Genomic DNA, 18,952 nt, shown 5'->3' with positions numbered 1-18,952 from the left:
TACAAATGCATGAAGTCTTTTACGATTCCCCATCTAGGAATAATGTATCATTAGAAGGGGTGAGCGATAAGTAATAAGAAATCCAGAAAAACAAACTAACGTAAAAGAGACAGAGGAAAGGCCAGTCAGATGGTACAGGTATTTTACGAAAATGAAAACCAAAATAAAATCAGAGGAATTATGTAGAGGATAATAGCATAGAGAAAGACTTTTTATCTTTATTTTACATCAACCGTTTTCATATAACCATTAACAACTGACGAAATCATTTGCATATAGTTGCTTTAATCAAGCAAGCTCAGTTGGTCGATTTCTTGAACAGCAGGCTCCAAGTACTCATTCAGATCTGCCCTTTTTGCTCCGATCAGCCATAACCCTTGAGTACTCAGGACGTCGTTTCTATAAATGAGAATTCAGAATTGTTAATGTCCAATCAATATTTCATAAATATTTGGAAATCATATTTCTATCCAAGGAAACATTTAATCTATACTTAGCTTCCCTTGAAATCATTACTGATTTATTAAATATCCGGCATGTGAATATCTAATACTAAGTCAGTTACTTTCGTTCTTACAAATATGTTACTTTCAAATGCTGTTCACTCATCTATACATGCGTAATATTTATATACCAGTCTAAGTCTTAAAATAATCATTAGCTAACTATCTCAATTTAAAGATAAGATTTTCCAGATATGAGATATCAAATTTCCATTTTTTACTTTTCTTTATTATTCTACACAAGAGACAAACAAACCTTTTTTCCTCTCTATTCTATAGGTTTGTACGTGGATTTCACTCTCATGTTTGGAAGGATATGGGGGGAGGGGAGGTGCCAAAAATCTACATCTTACTCTATCGTACAAATTAATCAACTGCATATCAAAAAATAAAAAAGAAAAAAAATAAATAAATCAAACTCTTTCCTTATACTCACTCATTGTCATAGGTAAGAGCAGGTAACACTTCGGCAGACGAGCTTATGGTCTGGGTCAGTGACATGTCTGGTACTTTACGCATCATTAACCCAGAACTCTCTTGAATTATCTCTTTATTTGCGTCAAGGAGAAGAGAAAAAATATGAGAGAGATTGAGTTAATTTTGTTTGATGTTTTTGTTTTGAAAGAGGAGAGGAAAATGTGAGAGAGAGATATTTAGTTAAACATTTTGAATTGATATTTTGAAAGATATCAGAGATTTAGTTCATTTTATATTTATGAGTGGATATTTTTGTGTGTGAAATAGAAGATACAAACATATGAGATAATTAAATGAATAAGCATATCTGAGAAATTATGTGAGAGAGATATATAGTTAAACGGATTTCTTTTTAATAAAGATTTTTTGTGCGTGAAAGAGAAAAGGGAAATCGAGCCAAACTTTTTGAGCATATATTTCAGATAAACAAACTTAAAATACCGAAAAAAGTCAATATACTAAACAGACGAAAAAAAAATGATAGCAGCATTAATCAATATAAAACAACAAGAAAAATAAAAAACTTATTTAAAAAAATGAAAAGAAAAGAAAACAAAACGAACACAAAAGAATCCCGTTTCCTACTCAAGAGTGCGGGTCCCTTCTTCCGGTGTTTAGGTCGTTGCTCAAGTGGATCGTCCAGGTGATGATGGTACGACACCTGCCTGTGCTGTTGCTGCTGCTGTTGCAATTGCTGCTGCTGTTGCTGTTCTAGGTTCACTTCGCCCCTGAACAGCCTCGTTATCTCCGCGTGCACGACGGGACGATCTCGACGGCGAAAGACTATCCAGACCAGGAGTTCGCAGAGCTCATACAGCCGTTCGAAGATGCTGTTATCGCGGGAGCCGTAGCTGTGCAGGCTTCGGCCGCGCTGTGAGGGAGTCGGAGGAGTGTGGGATGGAGAGAGGGAGAGAGGGAGGGAGGGAGGGAGAGAGAGAGAGAGAGAGAGAGAGAGAGAGAGAGAGAGAGAGAGAGAGAGAGAGAGAGAGAGAGAGAGAGAGAGAGAGAGAGGTAGAGAGATAGAGAGAGAGAGATAATAATAGTTTAGTAATAGTAGTAGTAGTAGGACCACCACCATCATCATCATCATCACCACCACCACCATTATCATCATCATCATCACCACCACCACCATTATCATCATCATCATCATGACTATCACCCTTATCCTTATTACCCAAAATTCAGTTCATCCATCACCCCTCTGACCTTCCGACCGACCTTCATATGATGCAGGTTCTCCAAGCCATGACCTAGAACCACCAAGCCATATGTAGCAGCCAAGGGATCCAGAACAGCTGATAGGCGCCTCTCCCATCTCAGCTGTAAGGACTTCTGGTTCCCTACTGCAGGAGGTTCAATCCCTCTTATGAGGTCCGCTTGCAGGAACAGTTCGCCGAAGTACCTTATTAGTTGCCAAAGGAGTTCTTGTACCTGACGGAGGGAGGTGGGAGGTGAGGGGTTTTTGGGGTTGTTGGTTGGTTTGTGGTGGTGGTGTGTGGTGACTAGTTATGGTGAGGGTGTGTGGTGACTGGTTATGGTGAGAGTGTGTGGTGACTGGTTATGGTGAGAGTGTGTGGTGACTGGTTATGGTGAGAGTGTGTGGTGACTGGTTATGGTGAGAGTGGTGATGATGTGTGGTGACTGGTTATGGTGAGAGTGGTGATGATGTGTGGTGACTGGTTATGGTGAGAGTGGTGATGATGTGTGGTGACTGGTTATGGTGAGAGTGTGTGGTGACTGGTTATGGTTAGAGTGGTGATGATGTGTGGTGACTGGTTATGGTGAGGGTGGTGATGGTGTGTGGTGACTGGTTATGGTGAGGGTGTGTGGTGACTGGTTATGGTGAGAGTGGTGATGATGTGTGGTGACTGGTTATGGTGAGAGTGGTGATGGTGTGTGGTGACTGGTTATGGTGAGGGTGGTGATGGTCGTGGAATTTGAACTTTGATGAGTGGAAAATAGAAAATGGATGATAATTCATGTTGAGATGTGTGGTGACTTGTATTCGTGTTGAGGTTAGTAAGGTTAGAAACAGGATTGTTAACTGGAGAGGTTTAGCAGCACAATTTTGCATGATTACTTATTGTTATTCAAAGTTTTGTTCATCATTCTTTATGCAGGATCTGCCGTTTTCTTCCTTCCTTCACAGTGGGTCTACACACTATCTGTCAGTTTCTTACTTTTCCCTCCATCTCTTCACAAAACCCTTTAACACATCTTTCTAAGTTTCTTTTTTCTCTCTCTCCTATCCACCTCCTTCTAAATATCCTACATCTTACCCTTCTCTCTTCACGTCCTACCATGTTTTTTTCTACCTCCTCTTATTTCTCTTTACATTCCCTAACTCTCTCTCCTCTTTTCCTTCATAAGAAGCCTACCCTTTCCCATCCCCCCCCCCCGCTCCCTCACTATTATCATCACTAATATCACTACTATTGTCATCACCATTATATATATATATATATATATATATATATATATATATATATATAATATATAATATATATATATATATATATGTACATATATATGTACATGCATATATATGTGTGTGTATATATATAATATATATATATATATATATATATATATATATATATATATATATATATATATATATATATATATATATATACATATGTATAAAATATATGTACATATATATGTACATGCATATATGTGTGTGTATATATATATAAATATATATATATCATATATATATATATATATATATATATATATATATATATATATATATATATACATATATATATATACATATATATATATATATACATATATATACATATATATATACATATATATATATATATACATATACATATATATATATATATATATATATATATATATATATATATATATATATATATATATATATATATCTCCCACATCCTCTCCCTCTCCTCACCATAGACCTCCTCACCTTCTCAAGCCGCACGACATCCAGGAACATCTTGGGGAAGACCGTCTGAGTGGCCTGCAGGTGGAGGGCGACCTTGAGACAGTCCCTGAAGGTGACGTGGGCGGAGGGTAGGCTCTCCCACTCTTCAGGGTCGAGGCGCCCGTACTCGCTCTCCACCAGGCGCTTCGAGAGCAAGAGAGTCCTGGAGGGAGATGGAGGATTATGATCATGATGGAAGAAGGATTAAGAAGGAAGGGAAGAGGATGGTAATAATGATAATGATAATGATGATGATGATGATAGATTGATCATGATGATAATAATAATAGTGAAAATGATAATGCTGATAATGCTGATAATGAAAATAATGATCGAAATAATAATGGTAAGAAGAGGAATAATAATCACAATAATAATGTTAATAATAATCGTGATAATAATGATAGTGATGATAATGAGAATGATAAAGATGATAATAATAACAACAATAATGATAACAATGATTATAAAAAATAATAACAATGGCCATAACAAAATGATAATATATAAATATGAATGATGATCATAACATATATCATATATGACATATATAACAATAACATATTTAACAGCAACAACAACAATAACAGTAGTAGTACCAATAAAGAATAAGAACAAATAATTAGGTAGGGTAGAGGAGGAGACATCGAGAATAAATTTGGAAATTGAGAGAGAAAGAGGGGAAAGGAATAGATAAGACTTGGGAAGGGGAGGAGAGAGATTGAGAAATTGAGGATAAATATGGGTGTGGGAGAGATTGAAATGAGGAGCGAAAAGTAAAGATAAAGAGAGAGAGAGAGAAAGGGAGGTAAAAACTGAAGACAAGACGACTAAATATTTTCAAAGTGTCCAAAAGGAATATACGAAGAGAGAGAAGCGTTAGAGAAAGGGAAAAAAGGACAGCGATTGAGAAAGGGAACAAAATAAAGAAGAATGAAGTGAAAAGTGAAACAAAGAAACGAAGAAATATTCATAAAAAGATAATGCAACATTGTTTTCCATTATAAAAGACACAGGAGGAGTAGCCACGAAATACCAATTGCTCTCCGAAACTGACTAACATCTAAAATACTCACCTATTAACGCCTCGATGTCCAACGGTACAAGAGAACCTTCTGGAAGTGGAAGAAGATGCGGAAGGACTGGCTGGTCGGCCATCTTGTCTGTTCCGAAAAAGAGAGATCCGTGACCAACAAACTCAACAACAAAATATCGGAAGATGTGTTTAGTTTGTTCAATATATTTACACATAAATGAAAGCTAAAGTACGTTCTGATGTGTGTATATTCCATTAAGTTCACTCATATGTACTGTGTTTACACATCACGCAATCACACACAAATAAACATATAACATATTTAATTTGATTTTCTTTAATACTGTTATTGTTTTCGTTGTTGTAATTGCCTTTCTTCTTCATTATAAAGTATTAATGATATCATTATGTTCGGATAATATTGATCTGCTTATTGATAAATGGCTTCTAAACAGCTTTCTGGCACTTGAGATAACAAGCATTATATGCTTTCAAAAAATAATGATAGTTAATCAGACAATGAGTATATGAATCAAAATTACTTAGATGATTTAATAAAAAACTGAATAGTTGGATTTCACTTTTTTAAGTATGTGAAATTCATCAAAAGCTGAAGACTCCTCAAGTTAAAAATCATAAAACAAATGAATTTTTTAACTTCATCAGTAATACTAAAGACCATTATAAGTATTCTAGCTGTTTCATTTCTATTCCTAAGATATTATATTGCATGGAAGGTTTATTTAGAAATTATATGTAATTTAAACCCTAACGACCAATTCCGGTAGCTATTATGACTGGTATACTGATGATAATGAAATGCAGCCACCGGACGTAGAAGCCACTGCGAGTCGGTGCCGGTCCCAAGCCCGGAGAAATGCAGAGGGTTGCGACAGCAGGCAAGCGGCGTAAAACTAGCCAAGACAATTATGCGCGAAAACCAACAGAATACCATACTGGATCGGTCGGGGCCCAGGATAAAAACGGCCGCCACTGTTGCTGTGGGCCAGCAGGGTAGCAGTGGAAAATATGCGACTGTTAGCCAACCAAGAAAGAACAGGAGAGGTGGAAACCGTGTTAGAAGAAAGAGAGAGATGAAGAAAGAGGTAGATGTGAGGATAGGTACACTGAATGTGGGAACAATGACAGGAAAGAGCAGAGAGATTGTGGACATGATGGAGAGGAGAAAACTGGATGTTTTGTGCTTACAGGAGACAAAGTGGAAAGGGAGTAAGGCGAGGGATCTGGGTGCTGGTTACAAGCTATACTACCATGGGGAGAATGGAGCGAGGAATGGTGTCGGTGTGGTGGTGAGAGGAATGCACACAAATGGTGTGTTGGAGGTGAGAAGGATAACAGACAGAATGATGAGTCTGAAGCTGGAGATAGATGGTGTTCTGCTAAATGTGGTGAGTGCCTATGCCCCACAGATGGGAAGTGACAGAGAAGAGAAAGAGGAGTTTTGGGAGAAGCTAGATGAAGCTGTTGAGTTGATTCCAAAGGAGGAAAGACTCATAATTGGTGCGGATTTTAACGGACATGTTGGTGAGGGAAACAGTGGAGACGAGAGAATGACAGGAAAGTATGGGTATGGTGCACGTAATGATGAGGGTCAAGCCATTGTAGACTTTGCCCATCGCACGGACATGGCTGTGATAAACAGCCTTTTACAGTAAGCGTGAATCGCACAAGGTCACATACACAAGTGGAGGCAGGCATACTCAGATTGATTACATCCTGTGCCGCAGAGTTCATTTGAAGGAAGGCAGAGATTGTAAGGTCATTCCAGGTGAAAGTGTGGCAAAACAACACCATGTAGTCATTGGAAAAATGAGGCTGACGAGCCGAAGGAGAAGAGAGGTAAAGGCAGAACCTTGAATCAAGTGGTGGAGACTGTGAGCAAAATTTAAACTGGAGGTAGACCAGAAGATGAAGTGGGAGGAAGACAACACCTGGGTAGGCTTATCGAACGTATTGCGGGAAACAGCAAAGGAATTGGTCGGTGTGACAAGTGGGAAGAAGAAGGAAGACAAGGAAACATGGTGGTGGAACGAAGAAGTACAGGAAGCTATTGCGAGAAAGAAAGAAGCATGGAAAGAGTGGCACAAAAGAAAAGATCTGAGAAGCAAGTTTTTGTACAAGGAAGCGAAGAACAAGGCAAAGGTGGCAGTAGCGAAAGCAAAGAAAGAAGCGAGTGAGGAGATATATGGGAAGTTGGATGCGAAAGAGGGGGAAAACATGGTGTATAGAGTGGCAAAGCAGAGGGATAGAGCAGCAAAGGACGTACAACAAATCAGGCTGATAAAGGACGCTGAGGATAGAGTGTTGACCACCGAGGAGGAGGTGCTGCAGAGATGGAAAGACTACTTTGAAGGGCTGATGAATGTTGAAAACCCCAGGGAAATGAGAGAGGAAAATGGGGTAAGGGCAGAAGTAATGGTTACAGGAACAACACAGGACGAAGTAAACAAGGCACTGAAAAAGATGAAGAGAGGCAAACCTTTAGGACCAGATAACATTCCTATAGAAGCATGGATAAGCCTAGAAGAAGCAGGGGTTGGATACCTAACATCTCTATTCAACAAAATCCTTGCAGGAGAGAGAATGCCAGATGAGTGGAGAAAGAACACACTGATACCCATTTACAAGGACAAAGGAGACTCACAGAAGTGTGGTAACTACCGGGGCTTCAAACTAATGAGTCAAACAATGAAGTTGTGGGAAAGGGTGATAAACACAAGGCTAAGGAGCTGCTGCAGAATCTGTGATGAACAGTTTTTTTTGTATGCCAGGGAGAAGTACCACAGATGCCATCTTTGCACTGCGAATGTTGATGGAGAAGTACAGAGAGGGACAAAGGCAACTGGATTGTGTGTTCATTGATCTGGAGAAGGCATATGATAGAGTACCAAGAGAAGAACTGTGGCACTGCATGCGGGAGTCATCGATACCAGAAGTGTATATAAGGGTGGTGCAAGATATGTATAATGAGTGTATGACAGCAGTGAGAAGTGCAGTGGGTACCAGAAGGGTAAAAGATGGAAGTTGGATTACATCAGGGGTCAGCCCTGAGCCCGTTCTTGTTTGCTATTATCATGGATAAGTTAACTGATGGGCTTAGGAAAGAAGCGCCGTGGTCTATGATGTTTGCAGACGACGTTGTGCTATGTAGCGAAAGAAGAAAAGAAGTAGAGGAAGATCTGGAAGGGTGGAGACATGCCCTGGAAAGGCGTGGCATGAAAGTCAGCAGAAGGAACACAGTCTCCAGGAATCTCTGTGTAAATGAGAAAGAAATTAAAATGCAAGGGAAAGAGATCAAGAGAGTGAGTGAATTTAAGTATCTGGGTTCAACAGTAGACTGTGAAGGATCTAGCAAAGCTGAAGTAAAAAGGAGAGTGCAGGCAGGCTGGAATGGGTGGAGAAAAGTGACGGGAGTTTTGTGTGATAGGAACATACCAATAGGAGTGAAGGGGAAAATCTATAGGACGTGTGTGAGACCAGCAATGTTATATGGCATGGAGACAGTGCCAGTAACAAAGTTAAAAGAGGCAAAGATGGAAGTGGCAGTAATGCGAATGTTGAGATTCATCTGGGTCTTACACGGAAAAAATCAGAATAAGGAATGAGACAGTGAGGGACATGCTAGCTACAAGAATGCTTGGGGAGAAGTTAAGAGAGTGTAGACTGAGATGGTTTGGGCATGTGAAGAGAAGGGAAGAGAACTTCGTTGGCCGAAGAATGCTGCAGATGGCACCACCAGGAAAGAGACGTAAAGGCAGACCGAAAAGGCGTTTTATGGACAACATCAGAGAAGATATGATGCAAGTAGGTGCTACGGAGGAGGACACACGAGATAGAAAGAGATGGAGAAAGTTGACGCGCTGTGGCGACCCCTGATACAGGGATAAGCCCAAAGACAAAGAAGAAGATACTGATGATAATGATGATAACATTGATAATGATAATAATGATGATAACATTGATAATGATAATAATGATGATAACATTGATAATGATAATAATGATGATATGATAACGATGATAATAATGATAATAAGAATAAAATTTGTGGTGCTAATAATAACATAATAATTACTAACATAATAATATTATCAATAAAAAATATTCGCAATGACAAGATTTTACATATCATAGCAATGATAGCAATAACTGCAATATTAACATTAGTAATATTAATAACAATAAAGTTAATGACGATAATTATGATAGTGATAATATTACTGTTGTTGATACGATTATTATTCATTTGAAAATAATTCACAAAACCAAGATTTTAGATATCAGTGTGTGTGTGTGTGTGTGTGTGTATATATATATATATATATATATATATATATATATATATATATATATATATATATATATATATATATAATATATATATATATATATACTCTGAATAATGTTAATCTATTTTCAAATTTTAACTAAAAATATGACTATACCTAAAACAAAAAATATAATACCTTGAACAGTAGATATAGCAATACCTCGAGCATATTATACCCTGAATTATTACACCACCGTTGTTTCATCAATTTTTTTATTTAAACTGAATATATAATGAAAAAAAAAACATAAGAATAAAATATTATAATATAGCAAATAATACAAAAAATTAGGACTTTGAACATCTAAATAAGTCATAAGTGACATTAAATAGCCTTTATGACAGGACCCGATGTAATATTATAACTATTTAGTTCATATTAAGTACCTGATCTTAACTAGCTCGCCGCGGTGATCATTCCACACCCAACTCCTCGATTTTGGAAAGTCAGCAACATCACTCATTGCAAAGATACAGTAGAGTTAACAATAGAAATATATTTCTCTACTTTAGCGCGAGGCGAGATTCCGGGACGCGGTAACCATGACAACATGTCGTTCATTGTTGAGTAAATTTTGATGTTTCGGTGTGTATTTTTCTTATAACGATATGAAGATGCATTTTATTCGTATCTTTACTTATATTAATATAATATGAATAGGTTACTAAAAATTCTGAAAGAAATAATGCAGTTTGTTTGCATTACATGACTTGTAAAAATTATGACAAAGACATTGTGTTATAATCTACTACCCCATATCGTATTATGATAAAAGGAGAACCTCATAGTCCACACGATAAACTATTTTCGAAACCTCTATATCCACCACATCCTACAACCCTACTAAAACATCTTTAAGAGAACGAGGGAAAATGAAATAATAGAATAGAAAAAAAATCCATCGCCGTTTCGCATCACGCCCTTCACTTTTTTCCTATAAACTCGTCTCAACCACTGATCCTTATTTCTATCCTATTCCATTTCTATACACACCTTATACCTAATCCCCCTACTTACCCTATTTCATAAAATCACTCCATTCAGTTATCTAACTCCCTCGTTGTAGCACATAAACTCGTTTCCGGCCCAGAGACCGCGGGATCAATATGTAAAAAGCTAGCGTGTGAGCTTCAGAGCGTTGTTTACAATCATGGCTGGCTCTCGTGTCTCGTGCGGTCTCGAGTGCAGTAATATTTACGAGTTAAATGACAGTCTCCAGGAATCGTCAAAGGCTGGGTAGGTACTTGAGGCCTTATTGCTCTTATTGCTAACGGGAGAGGGCGATTAATCATTTGTAATTAGCTTAGTTACTGATATTTAGGCGAGTGGGAAAAGCGGCAAAATTTTGTACTGGAGTAGAGGCAACTTGTGCAACGCATGTTTAACGTATTTTTATAATTGGTTATTGGATTTGTTATTTTGAATTAACACGGTGGTAATTTCGTTGTATTAGTGTGTTATTAATTTTCCAAACTTTGGGAAGGATTTAGTGTTTTAGTTCTATAGTTGTAATTATATGTTCCCGGGATACTTATCTTGGATTTATTTACATGTTGAATTAATAAGCAGATGTTTCTAAGACAACCTGCGCTGCCTTTCGAAATAGGAGTTTCCCCTATTCTTGACGTGATTTTTGTTCTATCTAAATGATATCTGTTTTGCCCCATAGGCTCAGTCGAGGTTATATTGCCATTTCCTAGAGGGCCAAAGACACGTTGGTAATTTTTTAGTTTCATGCAGCAGTTAACTCTCTTGTTGAGTAACTTCTTTATTGTGAATTTGTGAAGGAAATGCCATTGTTGAAAAGTTGCCGTGTCAAGTTAAAACTCAACCAAGGCCATGGCAGTTTCGTGAGCCAATGGAGGTGTTCCTAGTAACTTTCAATAAATTGATTCATTCAGTTTATTTTTATGTTGGATGTGTCACATTTATCGGTGAATTAAATGTATTTGATTTTGTCTGGAATATTTATGATCTGAGCTGGAAAGTTGCCACCTTTAACGACGGGTGACAAGATATCACGTCTAGTGGTTTTTGGGCCAGACGCCAGGGACAAGTTATTTTGTTCAGGCTGGCGTGCTCGCTTGTGGCCAGTGCGGCTGAGAATCCTGACACACTAGGCTTATGCGTTCAAATATCCCAGCATTTCAGCCATTTAGAGCCAAAATAGCCCCGGGGCGTCAGGAATGGGTTAAGGATTAGATTGTTAGTGAATTGGAAGTTTGTTTGGTACTTATTAATAAGGGGACTGCACAAAGACAGAGAAGAACGAAAATAAAGATCATAAGATCACATAAAGATTATTAGGTATAAAAGATAATCCTCGCAAAGTATAGGTACGTGTACAGTCACTCATCCATGACTTCCACACTTCCCACTCCAGCAAAGACCATCAAATATATTCTAGGAAGATAGATCTTATAGACCTCCCTGGCAACTTATCATCAAATTCAGTTGTAACATGCTTGGCTGGCAATCTTGCTAGTTCAAATTGAAATCCCTCATTGCCGATGGTAACCCCAATCATTTCTGGTTGATTGAATGATTTGGAAGAACAATGAACAGACAGCTGCAATTTGACTTGTTGTGAGAGTTTTGTCCCTAAGCAATAGATTATCAGTTATTATCATCATCATGAGACCATGCTCTAGAACACAAAGTAGGGATTACCCTGCAATACATGATTTGATTCAATTGTCTTCTCCTTCTTTCTTCTTTTATAGGGTTTGATTCAATTTTAGATGATGCTTCTAGGTTGTTGATTTAAATCTGTATCTAACTTAATCTGAAGGTTCTGTCCATAGATTTTAGTGACTGACTGTTATTGCCTTTCATTGCCTTTTAATATTCATATAACTCTAGTGTGTCATATTTTTTTTTGTTTCAGATATGATTTCCTCTCCATTCCTCTGGCACATCCGCGATTCACAAGGGAACATGTAGACGGAAAAGCCAAAAACAGAGCTGGTGCTTTTACACGTTCTGATCTCCTCCTGAGCAGTTCGGGTGAGGAACAACATTATTTCTAATTCTATTTTGATTATAGGTTAACTTTTACTATTTAGGGATTGTGAGGAAAATTGAGACTGTATTCCTCAGTATGTGGTTCTTTTCTTCTTCTCATGGGTTTCAAAATTTTTTCATATTGATACATAGAATAGTGTTGGACACTTCTTTTTTTATTAATGATTTTATTAAGTTAAATCTTATTGGGTGAAAACTACTTGAATTTCAGTATGATAATAGAAAGACTGAGATAAGCCATATTAGAGCAAATTCTGAAGTTTCCCAAAAGTGCAACAACCTAAAATATTTCAGAATGGAACAGCCTGATCGTGGGGCGGCTGAGCCCGTGCCCAATCCTGAACCTGGAGTCCTCCAACAACAGTCTGCGGCAGAACAGCGAAAACACGGTCACTCAGGAGCTCACCTTCGCCGCCCACCTGGGTCTTCCAGCCATTATGTTCACCCTCACAACCGACAGATGTTGCAACATCGCACGTCTTGTTCACAACAGAGTCGTTCAGGGTGTCTGTTACCAGGTGTGTGGCTGGTGGCTCGTGTCAGTTTACTTTTTTCCTTTTTTCCTTATTTCTTTTTACTTGTTTTGTTCTGTGGATTGTTAAAGGTTTTAGGATTCACAAGACCAAATTTTGGCTCTAGTGTGTAAAATATGTATCCTTTCATTCCATGTATTGATTCTGTTTCTCAGGATTTTCTCATATATTTGAATGATCCCCCCAGGTCTGGGTGAGAGTCCCAATGCAGGCACCAGAGGAGTTGGCAGCACAGTATCGCTCCGACAAATCTCCGAGTGAGGATGGGTTTGGGGTCGACACTTGGACATGGTGGAATAGGTAAGGCCGAACAGGTCTTGTTAGTGCATGCAAAACTTTTGTTAGTTTTACTATCATCTTTTGTATATTGGAACATGTATTGGCTACAAATTTTTAATGTTCTTTCTCTCTCTCTCTCAGTCATTGTTCTTGTCATTACCCATGGTATTGCTACCATGGCAATTATAAATACCCTCATAATTATCAACCTTTTCAGTTACAAGAAGATGAGGGTATTAAATAAATGTAGAATAGTTTGTCTGTTATTGAAAAGGTGAAACTGAAAAATCATGATGGGCATTTATATGTAATTCTCTCATATTCCAGATTCCACAGTATAGCCAATGTGGAGAAGAAAATTGGCTTGGCACTTGAAGTATCTGCAGATCTTCCAGAACAGTCTGTTATTGATAGGTAAGGGGGTTTAGAGACAATTGTAAACATGCTTTATTTTAGTTTCCTTTTTAACACGTGTTGAAAGGGTGTTGATCTTTATTTATATGTACTCATGTGCGCACACACACACACACACACACACACACACACACACACACACACACACACACACACACACACACACACACACACACACACACACACACACACACACACACACACACACATATGCTTCTCCACACATACATATACATATACTCCAATGCATCCATTATAAGCAGAAATGACATCTACTTCCTAACTAACTGGTCTCACCTTGGAAAACCACTACCCAGGTGGCTAGGAGAACCCATCAGATGCGCCATTCTGCCGACGTCCATCTGGCTCACCAACAAGAAGGGTTTCCCGGTCCTCTCCCGAGCACACCAGCAGCTAGTGAGGGGTCTCTTCAAGCTCCACGTGCAGTTTGTGGTGTCAGGGCCTCTGAGACACCAACATTTCAAGCTCTATCAGCAGTATTTAGAACATATTATCAGGGTTAGTGGCTGAAAGTGTTTTTTTTGTTTTTGTTTGTGTGTGTGTCTAAGAAGTTTGATTTATTTGACAGGTTTTTAGTTTTGCCCAACTCTTTGACGTTATTTTTTGTTTCATTTCCTTTTATAGTGAATCAGCTTTTTAATTTTGGGCATAGGTTATTCATGGGGCATGATTTAATGACATGAGCATTTTTCTTTTTCTTCAAATCACAGACCACTTTTATTTTAAATATCCTGGGAAATGCAGAAGGTTCAAGTATCTGATGTCCACTCAAACACAGAAGGGGAAATAATTAACAAGAGCAGGCTTTTTCGACCCCACAGGTGAACCAAGAGATGGACCCACTCATGGACTTCGCCAGAGGATACGAGGACTACCTCCAGTGCCCCCTCCAGCCCCTCATGGACAATCTAGAGTCACAGACATACGAGGTGTTCGAGAAGGACCCCGTCAAGTACTCCGAGTACGAGCGCGCCATGTACCTGGCCATCTGCGACAAGATTCCTGAAGAGGAGAAAGAGACCAAGGAGATGTATGTGTTCTGAGATAGCTGTGCGGGCGAGGATTCAGTTTTAGTTTCGGTGGAGGAAGTGTTTACACCATAGCTTTTTCTTTTTTTTCTTCTTTTTTGTAAAATTCTATTGTGATAAGAAAATCAAGGGGTTCCAGGGATGTCCCTCGAGAACTGCTTTGTCTCTGGTTTCATGTGTTATCGTTCAATCTCTGCTTTTTCCCCAAGAGTGCTGATGGTGGTTGGTGCTGGTAGAGGACCACTTGTGCGCAGAGCCTTGGCTGCAGCAAAGGCAGGGCATCGGAAGATAAAAATCTATGCAGTCGAAAAGAACCCCAATGCAGTCGTAACACTGCAAGCCCAACAGGATGAGGATTGGGGTGACCAGGTGATAAGAATATTTTTATTAATTTGTCTCTCTTCCTCTTCAATTCTTATTTTATTATTATTGTTGTTATTGTTATACAGCATTTTTCTAATACAATATGATTCATTTAAACTCCAACCATTCTTTAGCTTATACTCTGATTATTTGTACATAATGAAAGAGCTAGCTGTTGATCAGAATGCTTAAATGCCTTGTTTACAGGTTACGATAATGTTGTGTGATGTAAACCAATCACCAAAACATTAATTTCTTGTTCTTGTCAAAGGTAACCGTAGTTTCGTGTGACATGAGAGATTGGGATGCACCAGAAAAGGCCGACATCCTGGTCTCCGAGCTCCTAGGGTCCTTCGGAGATAACGAACTTTCACCAGAGTGTCTAGACGGTGCACAGAAATTCATGAAAGGTAAGCCAAAGATGAGGTTGTGATATAGTGTGGTGTGCAGTAGTATTTGTTGAAGAGATTTGATAGAAAGTGAGTTAGTGTGTCTTCATGTTTGTGTGTTTTTGTGTTCCAAGTCATGTGTTTATGAAAATAGCAGAAAGTTAAACTTCATCTCTCTTCTCACGGTTTTTCATGTATCACCAGTATGTTTATTCATTTGCAAATCCTTAATGTGAGTGATTTCATGCCCCATGTAATATAATTCTGCAAATTGAAAGCCAATTTCTTCCTCCCTCTTGTTCCAGAGGATGGTATCAGCATTCCCTGCAACTACACCTCCTACCTAAGTCCCCTCCAGTCGCCAAAACTCTACAACGAAATCCGCAATTGCCGCGAGAAGGACAAGCACTTCCTGGCCCACTTTGAGACGCCGTACGTGGTCTTCCTCCACAACAAGAAAGAGCTGGCCCCTTCGCAAGCTCTTTTCACCTTCTCGCATCCAAACAAAGGTGATTAGGTGGTTGAAGTGGGCCGATTGGGCGACTCTTCCTTTCGGTCTGAATTACTTCTGATGTCTGTCTGTCTGTCTCTTATTAATTGTCTTAATTACTTCTGAAGATAAATGTCTGTCTGTTACTTAACCCCTTCACTACGGGCAGTAGAAAACGCTCCTCGCGCCGTATCGGAGCTGCTGGCGCGCGCCAAATTTTAAACGTCGCTACTGAATATGACAAGTTTTAAGCCAAAACCTCTACAAGTTCATAGCCAAAACCTCAATATAATCATCATGTGTTATATATCAAAATGGGATAGTTAACCTCTTCCCCCATGTGCATGTGACAAGTTATTTACATGGGTTGGGAGGAAGATGGAAAGAGTGACCTTGGTGGGAGGCCTCTCTCAGATGACCAAAGAAAACGATTGAAATAGGATGGTAAACTAATCATAATAAGTTTTATATTTTTACATAATGTTCCATAAATAAATAATAAAATGATTGCTAGCAGGCCCATCAATGCCTCCCCTGGTATAAGCGAATCCCACTCTTATGTAATAAATTATTAATAATGAAAGTCAAGTAATATATCGTATCATATCCGACCTCTATTCTGAAAGATCTCGTACAGTATCCGGAAGAAAGAAAACTCAATTCCACCAGAACTGAGCCATGACGCAGTATGCGCGTCCTCGGGTTTGACGCGAGCGCTGCGATGACGCAGTATACGCGTCCTCGTGTTGAAGGGGTTAATGATGAGTTGATATGTTCTTTTGTATTATGTCTGTCTTTATTAAGATTTACAAATTTATTCTTGCAATGTGATTGACAAAATGTGAACATGACGTTTCTCCTCGCAGATAAAGTGATTGACAACACAAGATACAAGGCCCTCCAGTTCCAGATCACGGAAGACAATGTCGTCCACGGTTTCGGGGGATACTTTGAGGCCACTCTGTATAAAGATGTGTTCCTCAGCATCAAGCCAGAGACCCATTCTCGTGGCATGTTCTCCTGGTTCCCCATCCTCTTCCCACTCAAGGTCAGCTCACTTGTCTCTTTGTGGATGTATGTTTCTCTCTCTTTCTCTTTCTCTTTCTCTTTCTCTTTTTCTATCTTTCTCTCTCTTTCTTTTTTTCTCTCTCTCTCTTTCTTTTTTTTCTCTCTCTCTCTCTCTCTCTCTCTCTCTCTCTCTCTCTCTCTCTCTCTCTCTCTCTCTCTCTCTCTCTCTCTCTCTCTCTCTCTCTCTCTCTCTCTCTCTCCCTCCCTCCCTCCCCTTCTCTCCCCCCTTCTCTCTCTCTCCCCCCTTCTCTCTCTCTCCCCCCCTTCTCTCTCTCTCCCCCCCTTCTCTCTCTCTCCCCCCCCCTTCTCTCTCTCTCCCCCCCCTTCTCTCTTTCCTCTCTCTTTCCTCTCTCTTTCCTCTCTTCTCACCATATCCTCCTCTACCCTACCTTGCTAATTTCAACAGTAGTATATGCTAAAGTTAAACTAATAACAATAATAAAAATATAAAATGCTTCTTCCTAGCTTCTACTTCATTGAGTGCAGGATATTTCAGTTAGAAATTTAAGTGATAATGATAAATATTACTACAATTTGGGAAAAAAAACAGTTGTCAGGCTTTGTTTTTCACACACGTTTTACCGTCCCGCAGGAGCCCGTACCGGTGCGAATTGGCGAGCTGCTTGAGGTACATTTCTGGAGATGCACCAACAGGAAGAACGTGTGGTACGAGTGGTGCGTGACTGGGCCGCTGGTGGGCTCAATACACAACCCCAATGGACGAGCATACACCATAGGCTTATAACGGAAAAAGCCCCTAGGATTCTTGTATTTTGTGTTGAGCCTGGTCAGTGCTTTGGCATAACCCAGATGGCTTGAGGAGGAAGAGAGAGTGCTGAAGCCAAGAACACAAATTTCTCTATTTAAGATGGATTATGCGCAAGTCTGCCTCCAGAGATGAAGCTTGAGCATGGTCCTGGAAGATGGTGTGGCACATAACAGCTTTGGGGAGGATCAGCTTGAGTGCCTAGCTCACCGACCCAACATCAAGCAACGCACTCGACTGAAGGCGTGGGACGTGTACAAGCTTCCCCGAGGCGCGAGAGTCTCATCCAGAGAGGGACGCCAGCATCCCAGCCCTCGGATGATGGTGGAACTTCGGCAGGCATGCAGTATATTTGACCAATGTGGAAAGTTAGAGCAGTGAGCACTGCTGTGGTATTTTTCTCCCAATAACCCTTGAAATTCTGCTAAATAAAAAGAACCAATCAAATTTCATCACTTGAGCTTCATGGCTTATGAGAATCTGTTTTAATACTTTTTCCTTCTTTCTTTTTTACTTGCATCATGGCAAGTATGGAAACAGCAAAGAAAGAGTCCACTTACTTAATTTGTTTCATCCAAACTCAGGCTTTACTTGTAGTCAGTGTTTTTGTATGCATAGTAAAAGAAGCATTTAAAATAATTATATTTTTGCTTATAAAAGTACCCTTATTTTGGTTCCACTCCAAGGGAGTTATTAAGGAGGGTAGCTTTTTTTTTTATAAATGCTGTACTGTTCTACATTTAGATACAAATCTCCATGTGTTAACGTTGTACTTTAGGTCATTACCAGTGGTGCATATTTTTTTTGTTGAGCCTTGTGTACAAAAAAAAGGAACATGTATAATCTTCCTCTTTCTCGAAGTTTACTCTATACTCTAATTTTCCTTCCCAGATATTTTCCATCTTGTTTCTTTCCTTTTCCCTCTCATCTCTTACTCTGTTCGTCTGAATCCCACACTCCTTAAAGGCTCACTGGTCTTTCGAAAATCGTGCTGCTTCTCCTCCTCCTATTATCAAAATTCTCCGGGCCACCTGTCTTACAAGTCCGGCGCAGAAACACAAGCAACGCAATGAAATACCTTAAGTTTCCTGGCTGCGTGAATGTTTACGACCGTAATCAGATCCCCCACCCCCCATCCTCCTCCTCCCCTCCCTCCTCCCCTCCCTCCTCCCATTTCCCCCCTACACCAGACCGAGTGTGGACGTTGTTTCTTTTCTTCTCAAAGGCTGCGGACAAAAGAC

General features: G+C 39.3%; 2 protein-coding genes across 3 annotated transcripts in view; one reads left to right on the top strand and one right to left on the bottom strand.

Annotated features, from left to right (window-relative positions):
* Positions 1-238: 238 nt before the first annotated feature.
* LOC122247302 (uncharacterized) lies at positions 239-10,043 on the bottom strand. The gene is made up of 7 exons (XM_043006456.2): positions 9,723-10,043; positions 5,025-5,111; positions 3,931-4,111; positions 2,202-2,414; positions 1,566-1,851; positions 940-1,051; positions 239-399 (listed from the first exon to the last, which is right to left on the bottom strand). The coding sequence occupies exons 1-7, from the start codon at positions 9,797-9,799 to the stop codon at positions 285-287; spliced, it is 1,071 nt and encodes a 356-aa protein (XP_042862390.2). The 5' UTR covers positions 9,800-10,043; the 3' UTR covers positions 239-284.
* A 369-nt stretch (positions 10,044-10,412) lies between these two features.
* The window catches only part of csul (protein arginine N-methyltransferase 5), an 8,704-nt gene continuing 164 nt past the window's right edge, over positions 10,413-18,952 (top strand). Inside the window, exons 1-12 of one of the 2 annotated variants that reach the window (XM_043006450.2) lie at positions 10,413-10,572; positions 12,224-12,342; positions 12,655-12,878; positions 13,081-13,193; positions 13,500-13,586; positions 13,904-14,105; positions 14,429-14,637; positions 14,845-15,004; positions 15,270-15,408; positions 15,693-15,896; positions 16,744-16,925; positions 17,538-18,952. The exon at positions 17,538-18,952 is cut by the window's right edge and continues 164 nt beyond it. In XM_043006450.2, coding sequence (XP_042862384.1) covers positions 10,487-10,572; positions 12,224-12,342; positions 12,655-12,878; positions 13,081-13,193; positions 13,500-13,586; positions 13,904-14,105; positions 14,429-14,637; positions 14,845-15,004; positions 15,270-15,408; positions 15,693-15,896; positions 16,744-16,925; positions 17,538-17,690 — 1,878 coding nt within the window. In that variant the 5' untranslated portion in view covers positions 10,413-10,486 and the 3' untranslated portion in view covers positions 17,691-18,952. Of the gene's footprint in view, positions 10,573-12,223; positions 12,343-12,654; positions 12,879-13,080; positions 13,194-13,499; positions 13,587-13,903; positions 14,106-14,410; positions 14,638-14,844; positions 15,005-15,269; positions 15,409-15,692; positions 15,897-16,743; positions 16,926-17,537 lie in introns of both variants that reach the window. The other variant, XM_043006449.2, reaches the window with a different exon arrangement.

This window comes from Penaeus japonicus, unplaced genomic scaffold, assembly GCF_977035675.1.
Source record: "Penaeus japonicus unplaced genomic scaffold, GWHDUDI00000001_assembly GWHDUDI00000042, whole genome shotgun sequence".
Lineage (NCBI taxonomy): Eukaryota > Metazoa > Arthropoda > Malacostraca > Decapoda > Penaeidae > Penaeus > Penaeus japonicus.
This window is presented reverse-complemented; position numbering and strand designations above follow the sequence as displayed.

Coding starts and splice junctions, on each gene's coding strand:
- LOC122247302 (XM_043006456.2), bottom strand. CDS start 9,799: ATGAGTGATGTTGCTGACTTTCCAAAATCGAGGAGTTGGGTGTGGAAT. Junction 5,112..9,722: donor GGCGAGCTAGTTAAGATCAG/GTACTTAATATG, acceptor TTTTCGGAACAG/ACAAGATGGCCGACCAGCCA. Junction 4,112..5,024: donor GGACATCGAGGCGTTAATAG/GTGAGTATTTTA, acceptor ATCTCCCTCCAG/GACTCTCTTGCTCTCGAAGC.